General features: G+C 38.5%; 1 protein-coding gene across 14 annotated transcripts in view; it reads right to left on the reverse strand.

Moving 5' to 3' along the window:
- The window catches only part of PARD3 (par-3 family cell polarity regulator), a 648,369-nt gene that overhangs the window by 549,813 nt on the left and 71,012 nt on the right, over nucleotides 1-27,544 (reverse strand). For 13 of the 14 annotated variants that reach the window (XR_012157609.2, XM_073334436.2, XM_073334435.2 and 10 more), the window contains exon 2: nucleotides 23,864-23,965. Coding sequence is in view for 12 of the 14 variants with exons in the window: in XM_073334436.2 (XP_073190537.1) it covers nucleotides 23,864-23,965 (102 nt within the window). In the remaining 2 variants the exon portion in view is untranslated. Of the gene's footprint in view, nucleotides 1-23,863; nucleotides 23,966-27,544 lie in introns of those variants that run through there. The other variant, XM_073334433.2, reaches the window with a different exon arrangement.

Below are 27,544 nucleotides of genomic sequence, written 5' to 3' on the forward strand. Positions count from 1 at the left end.
GTCAAGGAATGCTTATAAAGTCCTCATAAGCAGGACTCCCATCTCCGAACGTATCATGGGTGACCAGACTCTCAGACATGGCAACATCACCACTGCTTATTCACTCACTAACCTCACCAATGGGGAACAATAGACACAAGCCATGTATGATGTCATAAGTAGAGAATTATCATTGTGTTATGTGATGCCACGTTGGGAGCCAATGCATTAAGAGCATGGCCAGAAAGCTTTGGGCATTTCTATGTGGTGGCCAGTTCCTACGCTGATTTCAAAACAGAGCTTAGATATTTTCTTAGCTTCACACTCTTCAGAAGCATCTTTACTCATGTTTTATTCTTAAAAACTGGTAAAAAAAATATTTAAGAACATTCAGAAAAATACTCCAGATTTATGTTTCATATTGGATGTTAACAAAACTTATATTTTAAACACAAAAAAATTATTCTGATTATGATCCACATACTAAGGGATTTAAATGTTACAGATAGAGATAAGCCTGAACCAAAACTCAGTTCTTTGAAGACATCTGTATCTGAATCCAAACATCGTGTGGCCTCCCTTTGTGTGTGTGTGTGTGGGTTTTTTTTTTAATTTATTTATTTATTAAAAAGGGATCAACCTAAAACTCCAATCTTTGTAAAATTACACACACAGAGACACAGGCAAACAACTATGGAAATAGATAAATCAACAACACTTCATTTATATAGCATCCTTCATGAAAAATTGAAAAACTTGCCCACAAGGTATTAACAGGCCAAAACATGTAGGAGTAATTAAGAACAGATAAGTGCAGCAAATATTTGTTTGGTTTTAACCTTATACACAATGCCAGAGTAGTCTTAGAGATTCTAGGGAGACAGGTCTATTCTGTGACATTTCTAGAGGATGGCATAAAGTAGAAAAACATTTGGGTGCTTATCCAAACAACGCCTAAAAGATTTGGATTTCATGTACTAAAGGATTTAAGGATTTCCCCATTTTCTACTTTGGAAGGCAAAAGTATGTTCATTCTACAGCAGCCATAAATCTGAATGAGGAAAAAAGGGGTAAGCCATTAAGATTCCAATCTCCTAGTTTACCAGCTAAGTGAATAGCAAGGAACATGTACAATACAGAGAGACTCCCAAGAATGAATTGTAATCCGATAACAGGTTCCTGCCCCTTAGCAATACAATTTATTAAATATATCCACTGACACTATATATAGATAGGCAATTATGCAGAAAAAGAAATGCCCTCAACACACAGGATGAAACATCAAGAATAAAAAAAGGTTTATTAACCCTGAAAAGCTACACATCTACTGCATCAACTGGAAAGACCAAATAAGCAGATGTTAGGCACTGTTTCTTTGGTACAGCACGGAGAAAGCTTTTACTTTTTTATATAAGTTAGTAACTACAAGCATACAGGAGTCCCAAATGCTTTTAGAAAACTGTCAATTCTCAAACACCTATATCCAAAATCAGTCATCTGACTCTAAAGGGCACTGCAGAAATTAGTCCAATGACATATACAATAAAGTAATTTAATTCAGCGTCTACTGATTATTTTAGATTACATGGCCTTAGTTTAATTAACTTCTTAAGGGGGTTGGGGAATTGGTTTACACACAGACAGACATCTCTACACACACACACACACACTTATATATAGCGTACTAAATAGCTCCCTCTACCATTGTAGAAAAAAACAGCAACTTTAACATTTTCAATGATTCAGAAAATCATTTTCATTCTAAAATGGCAATGAACCACTACAAATCCCATCCTGTAACTGTTCTCACATAAAACACATCTATCAATGTCTCCAGTGTCGGTACTTTAACGCTTTCTCTCAAACAAACAGCTGCAGTGGGCTGATAGGAAGAAGACTGATGTCTTAGTCTTACATCTATATTCACTCTTATTGTACGCCAACTAATGTAATAACCTGAAGCACCGATGCTTGGGTATCATTCATCAACGCACTATGAGGGTTATAAGAAAAAGATGTTCTTTATTTGACAGCTTGCTTTAACAGAAATTTATTGTAATTTTTTTTAAAGTATTGAAAGCTGGCTACTGTCACAAATATTTACAAAAGGCTATTATGGTGGAAAATGTCTGACACAAATTATCTGTTTAACCGTGGTCACATAGTGGGTTTCTGTCAAAACAAAACAAAACTCCTAACTTATACATGCTTTGACATTGCAAACTACTAGTGGAGGAAACGATTTGTGATTTTTATTAAAATTTAATCATATGATTGATACTATGCAGAGTAGTTGTAGCTGTATCAGTCCCAGAACGTTAGAGAGCCAAGGTGGGTGAAGTAATATTTTTTTTATCTGTTGGTGAGAGAAACAGCCTTCGAGCCACACAGAGCTCTTCTTCAGATCTGGTAGTACCTTTCCCAGACCAGAAGAAGAGCTCTGTGTGACTCAAAAGCTTGTCTGTCTCATCAACAGACATTGTCCAACAAAAGATATTACCTCACCCACCTTGTCACTCTAATGATTGAAACTAGTAACTGCATGTTAAGTGTTGAAGCTCAATAGTGACTTGCCAGACATCTGATATTTAAGACCTGGGACATCTTAATCAAGTCCATTTTCTTCAGTAATGCCAGACTGTGAGAAGTTTTGTTTGCATAAACATGAAACACAAACAAAACTGAAGCCACTAGATTCTGCTCTTGATTAAAACTAGCTCTTAGCTAGGGTGAAGAAATGTGAAAGGCTAGTACATTAACTTACTGCTTTCACCCAAGTTTTTTCTTTAAACAAAAGGACATAATTACAATTAAAAACAGTGCTTTTGCTGTAAATAATAAACAAATTGTATTTATATTTGTTTCTAACAGCTTAAAAATGGAATGCACAGGAGAAAAAAGGAGGCTTATGTCTTTTTTGCTGGTTATGATGTATCAAGAAAACCTGAAAGTTATTTCCTTAAAACGTGGCATAGGCACTGCTTCTTTTTTTTGTATTTTTTAAACAAGATCTTGCTCTACTCTGCAAGGGTCTATGGCAGAGGTTCTGAAACTGTGATTGGTGGATCAGGAGTGGTCTACGGAGAGCTTGCAGGTCATTTGGCAATTCTTGCTTCCAGATGCTAAGTTTTATTAAAGATGACTAAAGATGCATTCAGTACTTTTCTAAATTGACTTTTCTATGTAAACAATTACTGCAGTTGCCACTGGGATGTTGTCACAAATGGGACTGTTATGGGGTTTAGTTTAGTTGGGACTGGACTAAGACCATTAATTTACCCATAGGGACCACTGTTTGGCTACCCAACACTATATCATCTGGGCTGGATTTAAAGCAGTGAACAAAAAAGTGACAGCTAGTGTTTTCAGTCATACAACTCATTTACATTTATTTTGTGCCTGTCCACTCAATGTGCACTGTATTGTATCAAATACATGAAAAAGGATTAAAAATCTATAAGGGTATATCAAAATGCTTCATGGCATAAGCTAACCAATAAATAATAGTTGGAAAGATACTTTCCCTGTGGGCAGGTTATGACATAATTGTCCATTACAAGGTTTCTTGCACCTCTCTCTGAAGCATCTGGTACACAGTGATAACAAAAGCTACTTTTCAAGCAATGATCAGAGAATGTGAATGGAGGAAGAAATAGAAAGTTTAGCTACAGTACAAGATGGATTCAGTTTTGAAGAATGCTGGCATTTTGAATTAACAGCATTGCTTACACTACTGTAGAAAACAGAACAATTCCAAAAGGATGAAGCACACAGTACATTAGTGTTTCTTAAAGAAACACAGAAGATGAACCATAAAATTTCACTGTCCCCAAAAGTAAAAACTTCAGGAGATGTTTTAAATGCAAGAGACTTCTTGCTCATCCTGGCAGACTCCTAATATATATTACAATATCTGTGCACGTACAGAAATTTTAATGAAATGAAAATGCTGAGATTCATAATGGCAAGAGGATAAACGAAATCAAATGTATATTAAAAATATGCTCCATGAACTCCTACAGAGAAATCACTCATTCTCCGAAAGAGAACGTCACTTAACTGAGGTTTTCTACAACACAAATTGCAATTTGCTGAATGAAAGAGTGAAACAATTTCAGACTTCCATTTTACTTCATTATAAAAGCGGTTTTCCTCTAGGAGCTCACAATAAGTTTCCAATCTATTACCGCATTTTGAAACATAAGAATGTGCACTGAATGCAGCTTCATTACAGTATACTTTGAGAGTGGTCATTTTCACAATCTACAGTTGCTGTTGAAACTGCCCAGAAAAGCCCAAAATCTCATACATTCTTTTTGAGAGTCTCTCCCTTAGCAAATCTCTTCATTCTGTTCACATTATTAATGCTATCCCTATTTTCATAATAATAATAATAATAACATCAAACACAGAGTGAGAACGAGGTTTCAAAATTTATTAGAACCCCTACAAGCATCTCTAAGTATTTAACAGTTTAAATATTATGTGCTAGATAAATAAAAATAATTTAAAATGCTGTCAAACAGTATTTTTCATTTCACGCACACATTCAGTTTCCCAAAGAGCTTAGGTGGGACAAAAGATCTTAGTCACAAAAATTAACATTATATAATAGCAGCTAAGAAATTAGTACGTGCAGCAGTATAGAACGTGGCATTGCTGCTTCACCATTTTGCTGCTGACTGTTTATTTTAAATAATAGATGCACAACCATTAGGATTTATTGTACTTCAGATCAGCTGGATAATGCAATCATGAGGTTGAAGTCAGATGAGGTAGCATCTGGTTGGGAGGATGTCATTTGTCAGTGGCTGTTCTTCTAAAAGCTGCTAATACTGTCAGTGAAAATTACAATCCACAAATCAAAAGAAAATAAGTGCTTGAACTGCAGCATATATGAAATCAGACAGCTCCCATTGGATTTTCTCCATGTCTTATTACCTCTGTGATTGATTCATGGTTCAAGTGACAGAGAAATCGCTGCGAAAGCGAAAACACTGCTTCCTTTTCCCTTTGAGAAATATAGTTTGAATCAGGGGACACATTTTTATATCATTAATTTAAATTTTCTTTCCACTTTGGTCATGAAACATAAAAATAACCCTTTTGTAAAGTGTAGAATATTTTTCTCTTTCACAGGCCAACAGAAATATAAACTGTATTAAAAATGACAATTTTATTAGCTAGGCCTGTGACTGAAAGTGACAGTTTTACAACATTAACATCTACTAAACTAATTGTTTTAAAATGCAAGGAGTCAGCAAATATGTTAAAAATTTTATTGTTGCTGAAATGTACACTATCATCAGTAAATGTTTTATGCATATTTTAAGTTGCAGCTTTTTCTGGAGGTTTAAAAATGAAGTATGATATAATAAGCTCAAAAATTACTTGACTACCTAAAATAGATAGTACTAATATATTATTTACATAGCACAAAATAGATATGAAGAGTGCTTTACAATCCAGTTAAAGGAAAGCTCCCTGTGCCTTGAAACAGCCATGGTCTCACTGATCCATGATATCCCTTCAACTGACAAAGACAGAGGTGGAGACCTAAGGTTGCGCATATTAGACCCACTTCAAATTATTTACAACTGCTCTTCCTGAGGGAGTATAGGACTTGTAATGGAGTAATTTCCAAGTCAAGGTGTAAATTAAGGTAGGTTCGTGGCATCAGTGGCTATCTAAGGCATATGATGTTCTTTTTCTTTACCAGATTGGGCAAGCAGGGTGGGGCAGGAATAGAGGTCAACTGGGATCTTTTATTGTCATTACGTCAATGAGCAACACCATTTATTTTTTAAATTATACTGCTCCCAAAACACGCTTTGATTATATACACCTAAACAAATAGCAAGAGAAACAGAACATACTAGACCAAAAGACAACAGAACTCAGCAAAGGATTTTATCAAAATGTATGCAGGAGGTCATCAGGAATTTTAGTTAAAATCTGTGGGATTTCTCATTTAGTTTTTGGTTCTATTTGGTCCTATTCCCATATTTCAATGGCAAATATTTTAGAAAGAGTCATTCATAAACATCAAACCAAAGATACAAAAGTAGACCACTGCTGCTGGAACAATTTTTTTTTTTAATATAGAAAATATGCAAAATCCCACAAAACACATTGCATCAGCCTGACATTTTAGCTGACCACACTGTACACATCACTTGTATCTTAATATTATTTTAATATGTCTTAATTAGTTGCATAATAATCAAGACACTAATGGCCCACCATTTTTTGCTTTGTGTTTAGTGCAACATTGTATTTCCAAGCCTGAGAGCTCATCTGTGACCTCAGTCCCCAGTTTCACAAGACTTGGGGGTACTGCGGGGCTGTTTCCATGAGGCCTTAATGAGGAAGGAGCAGAATGGACCCTGGAGTATCCCAGCAGCTGGGATTACTAGCAGAGCCCAGTCTATATACAAAAACAAAAAACAAGTGGGCAGGGGACAGCCTGAAGAATTTCAACAACTGGAGGATTTATGATTTGACAGTCCTTCGCTTGGACTGTGAGGGTTAGTTGAGGGGGCTGTTGCCCTAAACCCTACCCTGGGCTGAAATGACAAATTATTCAGGGTGAGTAAAAAATGGTGTATTATCATTGTAAACCTATCAATATGTAAAACCTGTTGTTGGAAGACAGCCCACAACATAGTCAAAAGCATGATCCAATGCAGTTTGTTTGTAATAAAAACTGTTGATTTGGGGATTTCAAAGCTCCTGGCGAGGTTAAAATGGTTTCAACAATGCACCAAAATATTCTTAATACGAGAAGACCTGGGCATGTGTGGATCACTGGATATTAGGCTTTAGGAGGTCAGTTAAGAGGCGACAAAGTCCCCTCTCCCCACCCCTTTTTTGAACAGTGCTTTTATTTAGAGCACTTGGAAACACTGCTAGCTATCATAGTCTAAGTGGATGGTATTTATTTGGTGCACTTAGGTAGCTTATATCACCTTTCCACATTATTACTGATATCTAGTAAGCAACTTTTCCTCCCCCTCCCCAAAAAACTTTAAAAGGTGTTCTATATATCATTCTTCATTATCCAGAAATACAAGTGTGATGGATTTGGATTTCGTTCTGTAACCATCTATGTGAGAGTGGAAGACCGGAAGAGTGGTGACCTTGTTGCTGCGTGGGAGAAGTACAGAATTCCACCTGGACAGGCACCAGGCCTGACACCTGAGGGGGTGCAGGATGGGGCCAGGGCGCTCCAAGCTAGGCTGGGGGAATAGGGTGCGGGCTCTGGGGTGGAGCTGGGGATGAGTAGTTTGGGGTGTAGGAGGGTGCTCCAGGCTGGGATTGAGGGCGGGAGGGGGATGAGGGTTGTTGTATCCTGTCTTCCACTCTCACATAAATGAGGGATGATCTCAAACTACTTGGAGCAGTTCTCAATCCACAAGGAGGAGGACTGGGACAACGGGAGGATTAGGGAGGAGACTGTTTTTCTTTTGTGTTTGAATTTTTAAAAGACATTAAAAACAGTAAATCATATATACACACATTTATATATAGATATAGATATATAAATAAATGAAAAGGAGTACTTGTGGCACCTTAGAGTGCCACAAGTACTCCTTTTCTTTTTACGGATACAGACCAACACAGCTGCTACTCTGAAACCTGTCATAAATAAATGACTATTTATATATAAAATAAATATACACACAGTATAAAAGTAATGGTGGGTCTCCAAAAAAGATAAAATGCAATTGGTGGGTCCCCTTGGTAAAAAGTTTGGGAACCACTTTCCAAGGATACATCTATATAAGCAAATGCAGACCAACAATTCTCCACCAATGTTTTTAATGGTTTGATGACAGAATGATCAAAATGCTAGCCCTATGTGTACAGTAGTGCTTCCAACATAAGTTCCTCAAAACAGTACTTAAGAGTTAACATGAAACGCTAAGACTGTCAAAAGGCTTGCTGAATTCAAAACCAAAGAAGTAAAATATGGATGATTATAAGACTGAGACTGATGATTAGTACTTAGCTTGCATCACAATATACCAAGAAAAAATGTTCATGGCAAAAACTAAACTCTTCCTTCTGACAGCAGGAATAGAAAATGTTTTAATATCTAGAACAGATCAGCACCTTTCCATCTTCTAAAACAGCAGACTGTGGCAGCTCCACCTAAGTATTTAATACTTAAAGTATTAATTTATTTTTTTTAAAAATAAGGTTGACTCATTAAACTAAAAATATTCCTTATTGACCACTAGGGGTCATGCACTAGCTATGGCAGCTAGCCAAAGGAAGAAATATACACAAACCCAGGAAAACTTTCAAAAGTAGTACTCACTAATTCTGATTTTGTTATCCCTTATAAATTGCGTCCTTCACACAAAAATTTGATGGTCTCTCCCCATTTCCCAAAGGCTCAATTAATATGATTGATTGTATAGCTTTAACATTTTACATCTTTAAATACTAAGTTTTATCACTATTACTTTAAAATTATATTGTTACATCTGCTAATTTAGTATGAAATTACAGTAATTATCCTGTTTTTTCATATATTCACTGATTTACAAAATTCCGCAACCCAAAAATGTGTCTTCCAGCCTTTAATGCACATCAGTGAGGTTCAACTGTAACTAAGATTAAATAAAAAGAAAAGGAGTACTTGTAGCACCTTAGAGACTAACAAATTTATTTGAGTATAAGCTTTCGTGAGCTACAGCTCACTTCATGGGATGAGCTGTAGCTCACGAAAGCTTATACTCAAATAAATGTGTTAGACGCTAAGGTGCCACAAGTACTCCTTTTCTTTTTGCGAATACAGACTAACACTGCTGCTACTCTAAAACCTAAGATTAAATAGCATTTTAAGGTTAGAATGAACAGCACTGGAGAAGTACACCCTACATCTGGAGATTTTCATATTAAATATTCTGTGGTTCAAATCTCCAAGCACAACAAGAAAATATTATTAGTAATCTAAAATTATTCTGTGAGGTCAGCGAAGTCATATGCAATGTGTTTTTAAAACAAGTGCTTCATCTTATACTAGCATGATAACAATGTAATTGTTTTGCTTCAAACGGATATAATATTTGCCAAAATCTCACTTCCAGTCTTGAAAATTTCTCAACACAGATACATTGGGTGCAGCATGGAGAATACACTTGTGTGTTGAATTCATATATAAACTAATCCCCTCCCTAATGCTGCTAATGGAAAACATATCTATAGGCATTTATAGTATATGTGTGCAAAATATTTTTACCTTTATTTTCCACACAGTCCATTTTACATACCAACAAAAGCCATTTAAGCCTTTTAGAAAGGCATTTCATGTGTAGATAGGAATATATATTCATTTAATCATTGAGAGGAGTATTGATTTTATATATTAGAAACATATAGAAACATTCTGATAAATGTAACTGTGCACATGGACATAATCTATCAATTGTCCCACTTCAGTTTCATTTACTGAAATCCATACTGCATTTTCTCTCCTCTGAAACTATCATTTAATTACTACCTCAGTAGGCAAACAAAAGAATTTCAAACTCAGTCCTTTACAATAGTAAAGTGTAGGGCAGTTTAGAGGCTACGCTGCCCTGTAACCCATGGAACTGGTCCCTCCAGACCAGGTGCTGTTGCACATTTGCATTACCTGTTCTGCAGATAATTAAAATACCTCAATCCCTAAAGCCGTCAGTATGGTACTTTTCAACATTTGAAAAAGAAAGGAAGAGCAATGAAGCAGTTTTCATTTAAATAACCGTGCTCATTACCGAACCTTTAAAATTGTCTGAAGAACATGACAGACAAACATCTCATGAAAAAAGATCATATGATGCAAGTTATGGGCAAGAAGAAGCTCCTGAGGCTAAAATCCAATTTAGGTACCTTAAAAACAAAGTAAATAGGTTTTAATTTCTCTACATGGGGGTAAAAAAACTACTACTGACTCTTGTGACCAAAAAAAAAAAAAAAAAAGAATTCACAACAGCAGTTTAACAGTAACACAAACAAGTGTCACAGATAAATACATGTCATTTCCCACTTCCTGTGGACTCACAAAGCTAGGTTTACTATTTCAGAATTTAAGAAATACAGATTTTATTTTTTGTTTAAAAGCTATTTTTAAAAAAATGATACAAACCGGCTTTTCCTGCACCTGCCTTTTCTGAGAGTCCAAAGTAGCTGACATGAAGCTCAGAGACTTGTAGTATCTCCGAACTTTCACAGAGTCTCTCCGGGGATCATATGAAAAAGAGGAAGACTTCTTTGTAATTTTCCTTCTTGGTCTGTCTGCCATTTTAAATCCACAATAAACAGGCTACCTCCAAAGCAGGCAATGTCCCAAAAAACTGAAATTCAGCAGAGATGCTACCTTCCAAGGAACACCAGGTATGCAATGGACTCTCTTCAATCATACAGGAAGAGATACAACCTAGAAAAACAAAGCCCACCTAAAGGCAATTTTAATTTTGCCAACAGGATACACACCTGGAAAAGAGTAGGTGCTTTTTTAAGGAGCACTGACATTGGAGAGCAGGTCCAAAATCCTTACTGTACAAACTGAAACAGGCTGCAGCTGTGATGTTGATTTAAAAAATGCAGTAATTATCCTGCTAACCATGCTACAGGTGAACAAAAGGAAATGCACTACAAGCCAACAGGGTGTGGAAGTACTTCTAGCACCAACAGGGTGTGGGGATGAACCAGAAGAGTTTGGGTTCAAAACATCCTCTTAACTCCTTCCTCGCTAAAAGCCACTGAGACTAGTTAGACCAGCTTGGTTATTCAGATGCATAAACTAGCAATTTTATTTTACCCAGAAGGAGGACTTTTTTTGGTCCTAAACTGAGTTTTGAAAAGGTACCTGCTAGCCTCCCGTTTGGGGGAGAGCGGGGGGAAATGGGGCCATCCCGAGTAAACAACCAATTTAAGGTCATTTAACTTTGCCTTTTTCTTTCATTTCCCCCCACAGTTATTTCCATATATTTTCCGCAAGTGGACAAAGCCAGCAGTAGCCTGAAAGCAACAATCTGCTATTGTATGAAACTGGCAGCCTGGAGATGGAGATGGTAAGAGAATTTCATCCCTGAACCCAAAACCATCACCGATGCATCTGGCAGACTGGTAGCCGAAGAAGATGCAGCAAAGTTTTGGGGAGCAGAAAGCTGTGTGTGGGTGTCCATACAGCAGCACACTGGGAGAAGAGTACTGGGAAAAAATTAAAATACGGTAGCATAACCATAAAAATTGAAGTCAAAGGATTTGATAATAAAATAACTAGGGCAAGGATTTGTTCCTTTAAACCCGCCAGCCATTTATATTTTCCTTTTTAAGCCAATCTGGAAATAAAGCCAAAACCACTGTGGACTACAACTTGTGCTGATGAGGATGTGGTTTTTGTGATCCACTGTACTGTGGTATGGATGTTTTGACTGCATAACTGTACTAGGACCATTATGATTAAAATGGTAAAAAGAAAAGGAGGACTTGTGGCACCTTAGAGACTAACCAATTTATCTGAGCATAATGCGTCCGATGAAGTGAGCTGTAGCTCACGAAAGCTTATGCTCAAATAAATTGGTTAGTCTCTAAGGTGCCACAAGTACGTCTTTTCTTTTTGGAGATACAGACTAACATGGCTGGTAATCTGAAACCTGCGATTATAATGGTGTAATCCGCAAATTTACTGCTATGCTGATTTAGACTGCACCAATCCTAGCTTTTGCCCAAAACTGCATGTACACATTACATGATTTCTGTTGCCAGGCAGGCGAACAACAGGCTTGGTACACCTTCCATCAGACCATAGTAAGTTAAACCTGCTTTTGTTAATCAACTGTTTTTACAGTTGTTTATGCCCTAATGTGTCTTATTTGGGGGTAGTTTGCTGAAGCGCAAAGAATAGTGCTCTTCTCTCCTCATAGCTGTCTATTACAAGCCTATGTTTTATTAACCTTCATTTTCACCACTTATCAGAATAGAGAAAACTGCAGCAATGATTGTATCAGACGTTGAGCAGATCTTTCAAAGAGGTCAGGCAATTCTTACTGGAGATCTGTCCCGATTTAGAAAGAATGTTTGTGTGGTTGCTGCTCTTGCTAGTTAGAGATACCACCTAGGAATGCTGGAAAATGCTCGATTATGCAGGATCACCTTTCTTAAGAGGGAGTTTTTAAAGTGGCCTTCTCTACAAAACATCAAAACAGTGCAAAGGAAAGGTCCAAAAATAAAGTGCTGAAAACAGAATAGCCATAGTGTTTAATCTTGGTTCCAATAAAGTTTAAAATGGGTCTACTGCCGATCTCAGTGTATATTATAATAAATCTATCTTAATGACCCTTATTCATTGAAAGTGAACATGCTCTTTTATAGTGGCCATTTACTATCCTTTCAGATATCTTGCACTTATGGAATGTCACTGATAAAAGTTCACTTCTGCATTAGCATCACTTCCATAGAATCATAGAATATCAGGGTTGAAAGGGTCCTCAGGAAATCATCTAGCCCAAACCCCTACTCAAAGCACGGCCAATCCCCAATTTTTGCCCCAGATCCCTAAGGCCCCCTCAAGGATTGAACTCACAACCCTGGGTTTAGGAGGCCAATGCTCAAACCACTGAGCTATGTGCTTGCATATGCAGCACTATATAACTCAACGTTTTGTAATTCTCCACAGAGATCTACAGCAATCCAGAATTTGTCAAAATTAGGCCATTGTGACAAATTACTATGTGGTTCTCACACTTTTTCATTAATTCCAGCAATATTATCTTTCAACCTATGTCCTAGAAATATTTTTTTCCGTCGTCTTATAAAAGGAGAAATGCAATTAAAGTCGGCACTCAGAATTCATTAACATAGTTCTTTTCTCCCTTAACACAAGTATTGTCTAAAAGAGATACTGTTGTAACTCCACAGATATACCTTGCAGAGCAGGGGTGGGCAAACTTTTTGGCCCAAGGGCCTTATCTGGGAATAGAAATTGTATGGCAGGCCACGAATGCTCACAAAATTGGGGTTGGGGTGCAGGAGGGGGTGAGGGTGCGGGCTCCAGAGATGGGCCAGAAATTAGGAGTTTAGGGTGTGGGAGGGGTCTCCGGGCTGGGGGAATAGGGTGCGGCGGGGGGGGGGATGGGGGCTGGAGGGGAGCTGGGAATGAGTAGTTTTGGGTGTAGGAGGGTGCTCCAGGCTGAGATTGAGGGCAAGAGGGGGATCAGGGCTGGGGCAGGGGGTTAGGGCGCAGGGAGTGGCTCAGGGTGCAAGCTCCAGGCAGCACTTACCTTAAGCGGCTCCCGGAAGCAGCAGCCATGACCCAACACCAGCTCCTATGCAGAGCTGTGGCCAGGCAGCTCTGTGCACTGCCCCATCTGCAGGCACCGCCCCTTGGCCAATGGGAGCTGCGGGGCGGCACTTGGAGTGGGGGCAGCATGCAGAGCAGAGCCCCCTCGCTGCCTCCACACATAGAAGCCAGAGCAGGGCCATGCTTCTGCTTCCAGGAGCTGCATGGAGTGGCCCATGACCCTGCTTCCTGGCTGGAGCACCGGAGCAGGGCAAGCGCCAGACCCCATTCCCCAGCGGGAACTCGAGGGCCAGCTTAAAATGGCTGGCGGGTCAGATCCAGCCCATGGGCCATAGTTTGCCCACTCCTGCTGTAGAGAAAGTGAGATTTATACACAAAAGGCCTAGCCTACAGAGGTTTTCCTAAACTAACGGGTAAGTCTTACCCTATAAATTATTCACAGTTGTCTTGTACGTGAAGTGACGACATGAATATATGGAAAGCAAGTCCCTGGATATTGTGTACAGAATCAGTGACAATGCAGGCATATCATAAGGTATTTTTGTTTTGTTTTAATTTCAGAATTAGTTCCAACAGTGTTAGAAGCCTGCAAAGTCCTCCAGAAATGAACTAGACATTACATGAAGAGACTCCAGCTACCTTTCACTAGATTCTCTCTCAGAAGACAAGCGGTTCTAGCAAAAGAGGAAGGCCCTTTTACTCCATGCCATGCAAGGCCTGCAGTTGTAGTAGGGTGACCTGATGTCCTGATTTTATAGGGACAGTCATGATATTCGGGGCTTTGTCTTAAATAGGCCATTATCCCCCACCCCTGTCCCATCCAGTTTTTTGTTTCCCCACATTTGCTGTCTGGTCAACCTAAGTTGTGGTCACCCTTTCTGCCTAAAAGAATGAGGTGGGGACTCCACTCATATTGCACCCAAAGCACACCTTTTTATCGGGAGGGTTTCCATTGAAGCACCCAATGCAAATCCTTCTCTGTCTGGTAGCTCGTTTTCTACAGTGGTTCCAATTCCTGCTGATTCAAGGAGCAAGAAACCAAGCCTCGAAACTGAACCCTGATCTCCCACCTTCGTGGCAGTGCAGAATATCATCATCCAGACAACCAGATGGCCTTAAATGTCTAAGTTTATTTCAGAAGCAGAATTTAACCTTAAAACTATCACCAGTAATTTACAAAAAGTGAAAATTGAAGGTGGCCTCAAAACCTGGGCTTTTCTAGGAAAGGGCATTATATTTACTTCAGATCAACAGAGGTCTCTTTTCACATATACAGCCAAAGTATGGTGACCACATTTTACTTAAATCATTTTCATAGGTAAGTACATCTTCAAGCCACTCTTACCTATTTGCAAACACTACCCAGCAGAAAAAACAGCATCTTTTAAAACTGTATTCATATTACCTTAAGGAGGTCAATTAATCTGTCAGTGCACCTCTGGATGGCAAACAGACCTTTCTGAAACATCAGCAACTTGGATCAAATGATCATTCCATACCACAGTATGTTTCAACAAGGTAATGTTTCATCATCATTCTGGGCCAGATTTGTCTACCCTTTCTGGGGTTGAGTAGCATTTTAACTCTATGAATAGTCGTGGTTATTGTTTCATACATGCATGTACATAAATAAAAACAGCATAAAACACACAGACACGCAACTATATGCCAGAAAACAAACAGAAAAAATCATCAGTAGATATCTTTACTTCAAGTGATCAGAAAAACCAAGTGGTGAAGAGATCAGCAACTTACAAAACAGCATTAAAAGGGAATACACACATACAAGAAAGATTCCTCAAGGAAGGTTTTTTGTTTTTGTTTTTTTTAAGCTAACTAACATTTCTCAGCAGTAGAGACTTCTGCACAATTCCAGATGTTTGTTCATTCAGATAGGAAACTCAAATGTTTCCTCAACGTTATACGCTTTGCACAGCAGCCACAAATATTGTTAAGTACAAACTTTGTTATTTTAATCACAAACATGTGCAAAGATGGAGGTCACAATACATGACAGCAACAGAGGTAATAATTGGAAATTCAGTTAAATGCTATTGGAAGGGATTTGAGGAATGGGTGAAAAGAGGCATTGCATAAGTTTATAATAGTTTTACAATGTTACAATTCTAAGTTTTCAAGCTCACTAATGACTTGGTCCAGTTCCACAAATTACTGAATCTGGTCTAGATGCTGCTAAGCTTATATTTTGGTCATACACTGTTAGTGGCTGAAGAAGTAATCTTTAGGCCATGGTGATAACCTTGTCCACGTTTAACTAAATTGTGTTTTTTTTGTGAGAAATGTAGGGCCCAACCCTGAAATTGTGTTGATCCCAGGTAGCAATCAACGGCTCGATGTCTAGTTGGCAGTTGATATCAAGCAGAGTGCCCCAGGGGTCGGTCCCGGGGCTGGTTTTGTTCAAAATCTTCATTAATGATCTGGATAATGGGATGGATTGCATCCTCAGCAAGAGAGGTTGATATGCTGGAGGGTAGGGATAGGGTCCAGAGTGACCTAGACAAATTGGAGGATTTGGGTAAAAGAAATCTGATGAGGTTCAACAAGGACAAGTGCAGAGTCCTGCACTTATGACGGAAGACTTCCATGCACTGCGACAAGTTGGGGACCAACTGGCTTAGCAGCAGTTCTGCAGAAAAGGACCTGGGGATTACAGTGGACAAGAAGCTATATATGAGTCAACAGTGTGCCCTTGTTGCCAAAAAGGTTAATGGCATATTGGGCTGCCATTAGTAGGAGCATTGCCAGCATTTTGAGGGAAGTGATTATTGGTGAGGCCACATCTGGAGTACTGCATCTAGTCGTCGTCCCCCCCCCACCACTACAGAAAGAATGTGGACAAATTGAAGACATTCCAGTGGAAGGCAACAAAAATTATGAGGGGACTGGGACACATGATTTATGAGGAGAGGCTGAGGGAACTGGGCTTATTTAGTCTGCAGAAAAGAAGAGTGAGGGGGGATTTTATAGCAGCCTTCAACTACCCGAAGGAGGGTTTCAAAGAGGATGGAGCTAGGCTGTTCTCCGTGGTGGCAGTTGACAGGACAAGGAGCAATGATCTCAAGTTGCAGTGATGGAGGTCTAGGTTGGACATTAGAAAAAACTGTTTCACTAGCAGGGTGGTGAAGCACTGGAACGGGTTACCTAGGGAGGTGGCGGCATCTCCATCCTTAGAGGTTTTTAAGGCCTAACTTGACAAAGCCCTCACTGGGATGATTTGGTTGGGGTTGGTCCTTCTTTGAGCAGGGGGTTGGACTAGTTGACCTCCTGAGGTCTCTTCCAACCCTAACCTTCTATGATTCTAAGTCCTTACTCAGCTAGAACTCTGATTTACACTCAGTTGAAATTTTGCTGTAGAAAAGACTGCAAAATCAGACCCATAATTTGGGAGAACGCAACATAATTATCTAGCTAGAATCTTATATGGCCTCCATCAATGTAGAATCTGAGCACCTCACAAACTAATTAATTTAATGCCCCCAACATCCTCTGTGATTTCAAATATTATCATCCTCATTTCACAGAAACGGAACAGACACAGAAAGACACGGCCCCAGTCTTGCAACGTGCAATGCACTGCACTGCGCCAGTCATCCCAGAGAGAGCTCACTACAGAATCAGGGTTTACGTAACATCTAAAAATGACTCAGGAAGTCTGTGGTGGAGTTAGCAACTGAACCCAGATCTCCTGAGTCCCAGTCCAGTGCCTTCATCCGTGAGACCATTACACATGTGCACAATTCTCTGACTTATTTTTAAGGTGGTTTAAGGTAGTCTATTGCATGACAACTTTGGCTGCAAACAAATATAATCCATGTTTTCCAAAACATGGACCTTGTACATCTAGATGATATACCCTCCATTATAGCCCAACAGCAGCTTCAACAGCCCATATTCTATGGCAGCCCAAAGTTTAAACACAAACCAAAACACCCTCTTTTCAGTATACTAAAAAACAACAAGAGTTCTTATTTTGACCTAACGTCACATGGAGGCAACTGTTTAAGCCTTACATTTTCTCCTGTTAGGCAAGACATGGCCAGAAATGAATTAAAAGGATAAAGAGCCTTTATATGGCTTTAAAATGGGATTTGTGTAAAATGCAATTTGTTAGCTCACTGGAAATTTCAGCAATAATTTGATCACTTAACACAGCTCTGGTTTTGAATGTTTCATGGACTCCACTTCAACAACGATCTACCTAATGAATCTCTCATTTTCACCAACTACTTTTCACACACAATACACAACAAATTTCTCTGGCTTCCTAATCGCTAATCAAAAAATAGTGCCCTATCTGGTGTCCATAATCACCAATAAAAAGATAATGTTCTGATCTGTTTCGCAACAGCTGATCCACAGATAATACAAAAAATCTGCTAAGAAACATACAGCTACAATGACATGCAAATATGGAAATTAGTCTAGATAGTGCCACTTGGCTGCATTATATTGACTCACTTTGCATCTCTGCACATCATTGTGCATAAATAAAAGATGAAGATTTAGGCAGAAGGAAAGAGCTGATGGTATATGAGGAAATGGTAGGCCAGGCAAAGAAAGCATGTTCTTAGATTGTGGAATAATTTCAGCAAAGTTACTGTCACAATGTTTTCTTCTTTGAGCGTAACCCAAAGACAGGAAAACAGCAGTGAATTGAGTAGTAGTACACTATACTTCGGGAGAAAGCAGTACAAGAACCATGAAAGGCTGATGCTTTAATTCAGCATAAATCTTAAACAACCCAAAGCTACTTAAAATCCAATCTACCATCGGGTAAGCAGACCATCTGAACAACGGCCATACACCTCATATCCCACAGCAGGTCAACTCCAGAGATAGAGTCACTATTTCTTATTGTCACACTATCCACCATAATGAAATTGTGAGCCTAATTACTGCATTTACCCTTCCCTTGAAGTCAAACCCTGTCATGCAAATGATATGCTGGAGTTACACCAGCCAGAAACCCCAAGTCTCTAAGCAATTCATTTGGTAGCAGCACTAAAATTATTGTGTGCCTCGAATTACAAGTTATTTTTAATTTTTTCTACACAAAAAAATGTGCCTCTGTCCTAAATCCATGCCAAGAAGTAATCGTTTCACTTAGAACTTACCTAACAGACTGTTTTTTATGTTTACATACATATATACATGCTTTTTGAAACAGAAGAGTAAAAGTATTTTTTGTACTTTGTTTTTCTTATAGTGATTTAGTTTTCATAAATGGTGCCAGTCAAGATCCTGAATAAGTCCTTTTCACTCACACAAGTAAAGCTGGACAGTAGCACCACCTTCCATGTGCCTCAATCTGACTTGAAAAGACCATAATCAAAAGATGGACGGAAGGGTAGACTGTTTTTTTCATATGCACGCATATCCATTAGGAATTCAAATGAGATCACAGAGAATTTTGCACAATATTATCTGATGGCTCTTTGGAAACCTATTAACCTGAACAGAATTTGTTATGATAATTTACAGGTGAAAAAACTCTACATTCGAATAACGACCCCCTACAGCAATCAGTCCCTAAACCTATACAATTTAAATAAATTATTAATTATACAGATGATAGCACTGTAATTTTACACAAAGGAAATAAATTTAGAAACTGTTTTGTGGACTCAAATTAATCTATCTGGAGAATTCCCACTTTGTGCTGTTAATAATGCAAATACAGCCAATCAAGTTGTGTTGATTTTGTACAATCACATACCAAGCCTAAAGTTCTGCACAGTTCTCCTTATTAGGGCTGCCTAGACAGAAAAGCTGCTTAACTCAGTTGGTGACTGATAGTGTGGAAGTCTGAGTGCCCTACCTTCCAGACTGGTGTCTCTAAGGACTCAAACTATTTTGAAGGTTATTTAAAACAAAGGGGGAAAGAAAAAAAACTTTTGAGATACTGTAAATTTAACTGCAGTCAAGATTAATTCCTCACAGACACAACCAACAATGCACTTTATATTGAAAAACATTAACTATTTCAAACAGTTTCCTAGTACACAGAAAAATATCATCTGAATTGATCACATTTCATAATACCAAATATGCCTCTCTTTTGGGTTTGGATAGGATACCTCCAGTCATAAGTAGATTTCTGTTGTTTCTTCCAGACAAACAATTTTTCTGAACACTAACCAAAAACTGTTCCAATTGAAAAATGTTTACATATGGATATATAAAAAAAATACATTTTTCAATAGCAATGTTTCCATTATACAATGTTTTTCCACTAACGAAACCGAATGTCTTCGCAACTTTCGAATGAGTGTCTTATTACACAGAAAGAAGCAGGTTTTTGTGCATCTATTAATGTTTTTTTATCTAATGCAATACCATATTAAATTTTAATCTCATGTAGGATAAGTGCAGGGTCCTGCACTTAGGACGGAAGAACCCAATGCACAGCTACAGACTAGGGACTGAATGGCTAGGCAGCAGTTCTGCGGAAAAGGACGTAGGGGTGACAGTGGACGAGAAGCTGGATATGAGTCAGCAGTGTGCCCTTGTTGCCAAGAAGGCCAATGGCATTTTGGGATGTATAAGTAGGGGCATAGCGAGCAGATCGAGGGACGTGATCGTTCCCCTCTATTCGACATTGGTGAGGCCTCATCTGGAGTACTGTGTCCAGTTTTGGGCACCACACTACAAGAAGGATATGGATAAATTGGAGAGAGTCCAGCGAAGGGCAACAAAAATGATTAGGGGTCTGGAACACATGACTTATGAGGAGAGGCTGAGGGAGCTGGGATTTTTAGCCTGCAGAAGAGAAGAATGAGGGGGGATTTGATAGCTGCTTTCAACTACCTGAAAGGGGGTTCCAAAGAGGATGGCTCTAGACTGTTCTCAATGGTAGCAGATGACAGAACGAGGAGTAATGGTGTCAAGTTGCAGTGGGGGAGGTTTAGATTGGATATTAGGAAAAACTTTTTCACTAAGAGGGTGGTGAAACACTGGAATGCGTTACCTAGGGAGGTGGTAGAATCTCCTTCCTTAGAGGTTTTTAAGGTCAGGCTTGACAAAGCCCTGGCTGGGATGATTTAACTGGGAATTGGTCCTGCTTCGAGCTGGGGGTTGGACTAGATGACCTTCTGGGGTTCCTTCCAACCCTGATATTCTATGATTCTATGATAGTTATACGATGACTAGTTTTACTAAGTAGTATTTAGGATTCATCCAGTCAGATTACTTGAACAGGTAAATATCCTAATGCCCCTTTCTCAGGAGGCTGTACCCTCATAACTGTTCAAAACTGAAGTTGTTTTAAGAAAGAAAAAATAAATAAAAACCATCCAAAGCATGATCATTTAATCTGCTTGCATCAAGGAGCAGAAGTTACATACTAGTTTTCTATTACACATCAATAAAAGATTTAAAAATATAAATCAACTTTTCATAAATGACATTAGGAATAGGCTAACAAGAGTTTATATCTTATCAGCATTTTGTGATAATCTAAAGTAACTGCAAATGAATTCAATAATTTAGAGTTGTAAAAAAAAAAAATGTACCCTCTTGAGAAATATAGCTCCTTAAAAAGTCTCCAACATTGCTAACTTTCTCATCATCATGGTAATGCAGTTTAATGTGAATGTCAAATTGATTTGTTGTCTAAATTAGACTGAATCCTACAGTTTCTATTTTTATGTTAAAAACACTAACATAGAAGTTGTGGTTTCAAAGAGAAAATAACCTAAGTACACAATTAACATTCTAAAGTATATTTCCCCCCCCATATATTCAGGGTCGTTTTTAACATTTCAAATCACTCCAGAGAGAGTCCACTACCACCAATCTTTTCCATTTTATTAAGGTATAAAAGAAACCAGGGGATAAGAGGGATAGTGAAAAAGATAAAATAAGACTGTCCTAACAAGCCACATTTAATGGGTAAGGAACCGTCACAAGGACATGTCTTTTTTTATTCCACTTTTAGCAGCTGTTGTCTATAAGGATCTTTATGTGCATTTATAGCATACAACAATTTTTCCATGTAGACACTGGAACTGAAGCAAATATTCTCCCCATTACTCCTGGAGTTTATGTTATTTTACTAAAGTAGCTGCCCCCTGCATAACATTTAATGTATTTACAATTAAGGTTCCAAAAGACTGTACAGTCCTTAATTGTTTTATATTCTGTACTAGAATTGTTAAATACTCTGTAGCAGAGTTTTGCAAGATAATAGACTTTACAAAAACCTGTATAATGTTTTATATGTATGGCTGCTTAGTTAAAATTAGACCCTTAATAAACTGAATATATGCAATTTTAGAGTAACAATTAGATACTACAGGAGCAGGGGACAATTAAGAAAAATGCAACGCTGCCATTTTAAAGATTACTTCTATGTGTAGCATTAATGCCACTGAGGATGACTGACCAACTCCGCTGTCCTTTGTGCATTTGAATATCTCCTCCTTGAAAAAGAACATACAGATGTTATGATCTCAATTCTGCAAGGTGCTCAGTATTCTGGCCCCAGTTCAATAAAATACTTCAGCACTTAGCTTTAAGCACATGAGTAATCTCAGGCTTCAATGGTAATTTAAGTGCATGCTTAACTTTAAGCATGGGTTGTTTAAAAAGTCTTAAGCACATGGCGTCTAAAGTTAAATATGTACTTACGTGCTTGCCTGGCTAGAGCGCCAATAATGCTCAGCTCCTTGCAATACTGAGCTCTGTATCAGGTTTGACAAACATAAAACAATTAAAATATTTGCTATATGTGAAAGAAGTTAACAACCCAAAACTGAAACAGAATTAGAAAAGTCATTGGTGTTCAAAGGGGGTGTAAAAATATCAGAAGATACGTAATCAAAACCTAGTGACTAATGACTGCAGTTCTTGAAAACAATCAAAAGGGAAGGTCAAGCTGGAATGATTAATTCAAGGATAAACTAGTACAGTACAACCTACATACAACATACGTTTATGTTTCATCCTTCACATCAACATCTCAAGGCTGTTTAAAAAATAAAATTTAAGTGATATATGCAGTGAGTAGAAAGTGAGGATAGAAATGACAGCTTTATTAAATCAGAGGAAACAAACTAGGCAAACCTACAGAAATGGTGTAAGTCAATTATCTAAAAGGGATCTTATCCACTTAAGCAGAAAGAGAATACTGTTGTAATAATGGCACTGCTTATTTCAATGGCAGCAAGAGTTTTTTCCCCCATTAGTCATTCACATAAAAACACCTACGTACAGTTTCAGTAAGAAGAGTCCCACACTGGAAGCCTGCAAGCCAAATTAGAGTCAAAAAATGAAATCACTAAGTAACCAGATATTAGGTTCCTCCCTTAGGAAGGAGAGGAGTAAAGAGTACATGACTCAAGTAAGTTTAACAGAAAACCAGTGTTGACGATAATAGTCGTCCTACCTGAGGCCTTTAAGCAAAGCGGTAGTAGGAAGTGCTTTAGGATGAAATGGTAATGTTACGTGGTCTCCACTTGTCATGATCTCTTAGCTGGGCACTATTTTTATAGAGGAGATTTCTAAAAACTAGACACTGTATGTTGTTACTTTATAGAACTTGAGTAACCTTAGCATTTCAGACACTGAGGAGTCCATACCTCATGATTCCCCGATTTTTAAACTCTTAGTACAGCTGTTAAAATAACCCAGTCAATTAAACTCAGTCTCAAGCAAAATATTAAGGACAGTATCTATTTCTACATTTGAGTAATTTTCAAGAAGGTTTTCAGATTGCCTGTTGCTACTCACAAAGGCAATTCTGTGTCATGTGGTGAAAGGAGCAGGGCCCTGAGAATCATACCTCTAGACTGAAGGCTCAATCACAGTCCTCAGTTGCTCCAGTGCAGTGGAATTACATTTTCAGTAAGAATTGCTAGAAGCACAGCTTGGCAGTGAAATGCCAATATTTAGTACATTACATAAAACTTCCCCAGCTTATTAATGTCAGTGTTGCCTATTTTATCCAATCTGACTATATTACTTAAGACAGTATTAAAGTGAAACATAGCCTAGCTGACTACAAACAAAACAAATATGCGTTACATGCCTGAAATTCTCAAAAATAGGTACCAAAAGTCTGAATGTACATAAGCAGACTAATATTTTCACAAGCGCTGAGTACCCAGCAGCTCCCAATAAAATCAATGACTTCTGAAAATGAAATCAGGGGTGCTCAGTGCCCAAAATTAGGCTACTTACTTAGGTGCCTAAACATGGAGTTAAGATACTAAATTTAAGACACATTCTGGAAAATCTTGTATATGTTTTTTAGGGATTTCCTCTCTCTTCTCATCCTCACTTTCATATTCCAATTTTATTTAAATTGCATAATGAAAGCATCTTAATTTAAATCAAATATTTTATATTACATTTCCAGCTCAATTTCACTTATGTACTTAGCATGTTTGTGAAAGCGCCAATATTAGAAAACTCAGGAAAATTACTTTCACGTTGTTTGACTCTCACCTTCTCCATCCTTTCTCTTCTTTCTCCTACCTCATCTTCAGTGTTCACGCTAGAAATATGAAACACGGTGTGTTCATGGGCAATGAACCCTGAGCATGTTTAATAACAGTCTGTACTCACTCTATCTTTGTCGTCAGCTACGTCACAAAGAGTGTCATCAAGGTCTAGGATTCCTCCATCCCCATGCTCCAGACGATGTACTTGTATCCAATAGTTTGGATCCTGTATGCAAAGAAAAAAGATCCATCAGATATTTCAAGTATATATTGGTAAAAAGATATTTCCCTAACAGTCAATTTGCCCAGTCCTATACTTACTGAAGTTAATGGTGAAGTTTCCATTCAGATTCAAGTCCTGTACATAAAACCTTTCACCCTCTAACACAAGTGAATTATGTAAAGTGAAAGATTCTTCTTTCTGATAGCATCAGTATTTCTATGGTCTCAATTACTGTAGTATCTGAGCACCTTACACCACCAGTGTGGGAAGGGGCATGATAGTACTTCCCTGTCTTAGGGTGGTTTTTTTAGGTGACAGAAAATTTTCAAAAATGTCTCCTCAGACTGAAATAGTCAAAGCACTTCGGACAACAGGTCCCTATAAACAGAAACTCTCTCTATACACCAGTACAAGGTTAATCAAAAAACATTTCAGAAACATCACATCAATCTCCAACAATGCTCTTTCACATATTATTGCAATACAAGACATGTATGTCTCAGATATTGTATACATTCTGTATTTGGAAGGAAGGATACCATAATTTACCAACAAATGGGGATATAGGATTCTACAACTTCCCCCACCCTTGTACCATACAAGCACAATCAGTAGAATGGTACTGCATCAATAGAGGTACATGCCCATTTCCCTACAGATATCTACTGTATTGAGCCTGGGTTACTACATTTGTTATTTCCAAGAGAGATCATTTTTATAGTGAAAAGTCCTATTATGGCCACAGAAGGCTGGACATGACATAATATGTATCTCTTCTTTGCATCTTAGCTAGCCCACCCATGCCACAATGACAACACTCTGAGGTGTTGTTCAATGTCTAACATTAGGACAAATTCAATAAATTTCATATGGTGGCCAGAGTTTTCAAAACTGAGTAATGAGTTTGGGTGCCACAATTTTGGGGGACCCAATCTATTACACCTTAAAGAGGCCTGATTTTCAGAAAGTACTGACCACCCATCTTTTAAACATGAAACACTTAAAAGGGGTCTGAAGATGGGCCACCGAAAGCTTGAAAATCGTGGCCTGCATGCCTTATAATAGGAATGGACTAAATATTTTATGAACACATCTCGAAATTCCTCTGGTTCACCCACCACTTAAATGAAGGAAACAAAGCATATGTTTTCACCAAAACCTCTCAAAAAGTTTTAATAGCTCTGGGTTTCCCAGTCATAACGTCTGCTCTGCATCTGGCTTAATCAGATTGTAAGGTCTTCGAGGTTGGGGCTGTCTCTTGGTTGTATCTTGGCCACGCCAAGGGCACTGTTGGTGCTGAACAAAGGAACAAACAGCGATAACATTCCTAGGCAGTGGGTCACAAATCTGTTGTGCATGGATCTGACATCAAGAGCATGTATTACACAGTTTCTGACTGACTGAGATCAGGGATACTGTGGAATTTTTTAAACAGAGGCTGATTTTCAAGTTAATTGCTGGAGCATCTGGCGTTTCAAAAGGACTTATCCTCAGTCACATTATCTCAATTTCCCATTTGGATTTCTGAATAATTAAAATTATGAATTACCATTAACTCTCACTTTAACTTTTAATATCTTGTAGGCAACGTAAACTACTGGAGTTCAAGTTACCAGTTTTTCAAACTCAAAGCTACATGCTACCAACAGGGAGAAAGGTACAAAGGAAAAATCACTGATGTGTGGGAGGCAGAGCTCTTGGAAGAAGGGCTTTCTTCTCATTTTTGTAGGTGAAGGACTGGAGTTGGGGAGACAGGAATGCCATCCCCACCAGTATATGTTTTAACATGGTGTGGTGCCAAAATATTTGAGGGGAGTTTTTTCTTACATAGTAGAAAAAAATGCTATGAAGCAAATGCTTTTACTGGAAAACAGCCCCCACCCTCCCGGTTACACCTCCACTTCTCTTTTCCTTTGCTGCTACGTATTGATTTCCATCCTTCTTTGTCCTCTAGGTCTCCATTGCCCTACCTCACTTTCCCTTTCTTTGTCTACACCTCCTGTCCCTTCCTTTGCCACCCCAAAAGCCTATAAAGAACTTTATTAGTAACACAATCTAGGCTGCCCTCATGCCTAGTAGTATTTTACACCCCATGGCAACCCTGTTTACAGCAGCACAAACACAACGTGCATCGGCCTTGGTTTCATACCGCTGCTGCCACTGCCATAGGGAAAGGGGTACTTTGAACAGATATAACCTACATTTAAAAGATCTATACTTCCTTGGCTCTCTAACTATGTTAGTTTTGCCTTCCATGCAGCATCTCTCATGTGAATGCCTAAGAATCCGATGAAGTGAGCTGTAGCTCACAAAAGCTTATGCTCAAATAAATTGGTTAGTCTCTAAGGTGCCACAAGTCCTCCTTTTCTTTTTAAGGATCTTAGGACTTAGGATGGAAAGGGAGGTCATAGCCCTCAATTCCCATAAATTCATTGCTATTGTTAAACCTTGGGAGAAACTGCATGGAAAGCAGAGCAATCATACGTAATGAAAGTCAGAGGGAAAAGTAATGTTTCTTTTTCCTGTCGATTTTTGTTTTAAGTGACTGGTTTAGTCAAATGACACCCCTGTGAAACTGCCCTCTTCATTTTAGGCATCTTCTCATACACACACTGGCTTTAGTATCACTGGAAATCAATGGAAAACCAGTTCTGAGTTTATATGCTTTAATGATTTGGGAGGGATTAAGTTGCCTAGAGATTTTTACTCTTCTCATTTATGCAAGGAGTCTCAAACAAGTGGCCCGCAGGGTTCTTCCCTGCCGCCCGCCAAGCTCCCCATGCACTCAAAAAAAACAAAAAAAAAACAAACCCACTCCACAAGGGGCGTAGCTCCCAGTGCTGGTGCACTGTCTACACTGGCACTTTACAGCACTAAAACTTGCGGCACTCAGGGGCTGTTTTTTCACACCCCCTGAGCGAGAAAGTTGCAGCGCTGTAAAGTGCCAGTTTAAACAAGCCCTAATTTACTTAACACACAGTTTCCCCTTATTGTAATTGCCCTAGTGACATCATCATTTATACAAAAAGTTTTCTACAAGTACTAGCTCAAGATACTACATGGCTACGGTGAGGTACAGGGCTTAAGACAATACTGGCATCATTTTTATAGCTGTTTAATTAGAAAATATCAGCAGTTTCAGATAACATCATAAACGTACCAGAAACACAATTTTTACACTTGCAAAAATGAACTTAACACTTTCTGTTTAGAGAAACATTACAAAAGGCAGCGTTCTCTCCTCCCTAGCTCAACCCCCCCTTTGGCAAGGCAATACCAAGTTATGGGGCTGTTTCCATATACAACCTACATTTTAGCTACTGAGTAGACCCAAATCAGGAAAGCTTTTAATATCAGCCAAGTGCACCAAGATTTAGCTAAAACTGTGTACACATATAAAACTTAATGGACAGATTTTAGACAAGATTTGTGTGTGAGTCTGAGTGTGAGTGAGAGTTTCTATGTGACCTACTTTGCCTTTTGTTTGTGAAAGAAGACGAAAACACTTCATTCCTATGTAATTCGTCTATATATCGAAAATTCTACAGTAAACAGGAGAGCTCAAGTTTGTTTTAAATTCTT

This window comes from Lepidochelys kempii, chromosome 2 (assembly GCF_965140285.1).
Source record: "Lepidochelys kempii isolate rLepKem1 chromosome 2, rLepKem1.hap1, whole genome shotgun sequence".
Lineage (NCBI taxonomy): Eukaryota > Metazoa > Chordata > Testudines > Cheloniidae > Lepidochelys > Lepidochelys kempii.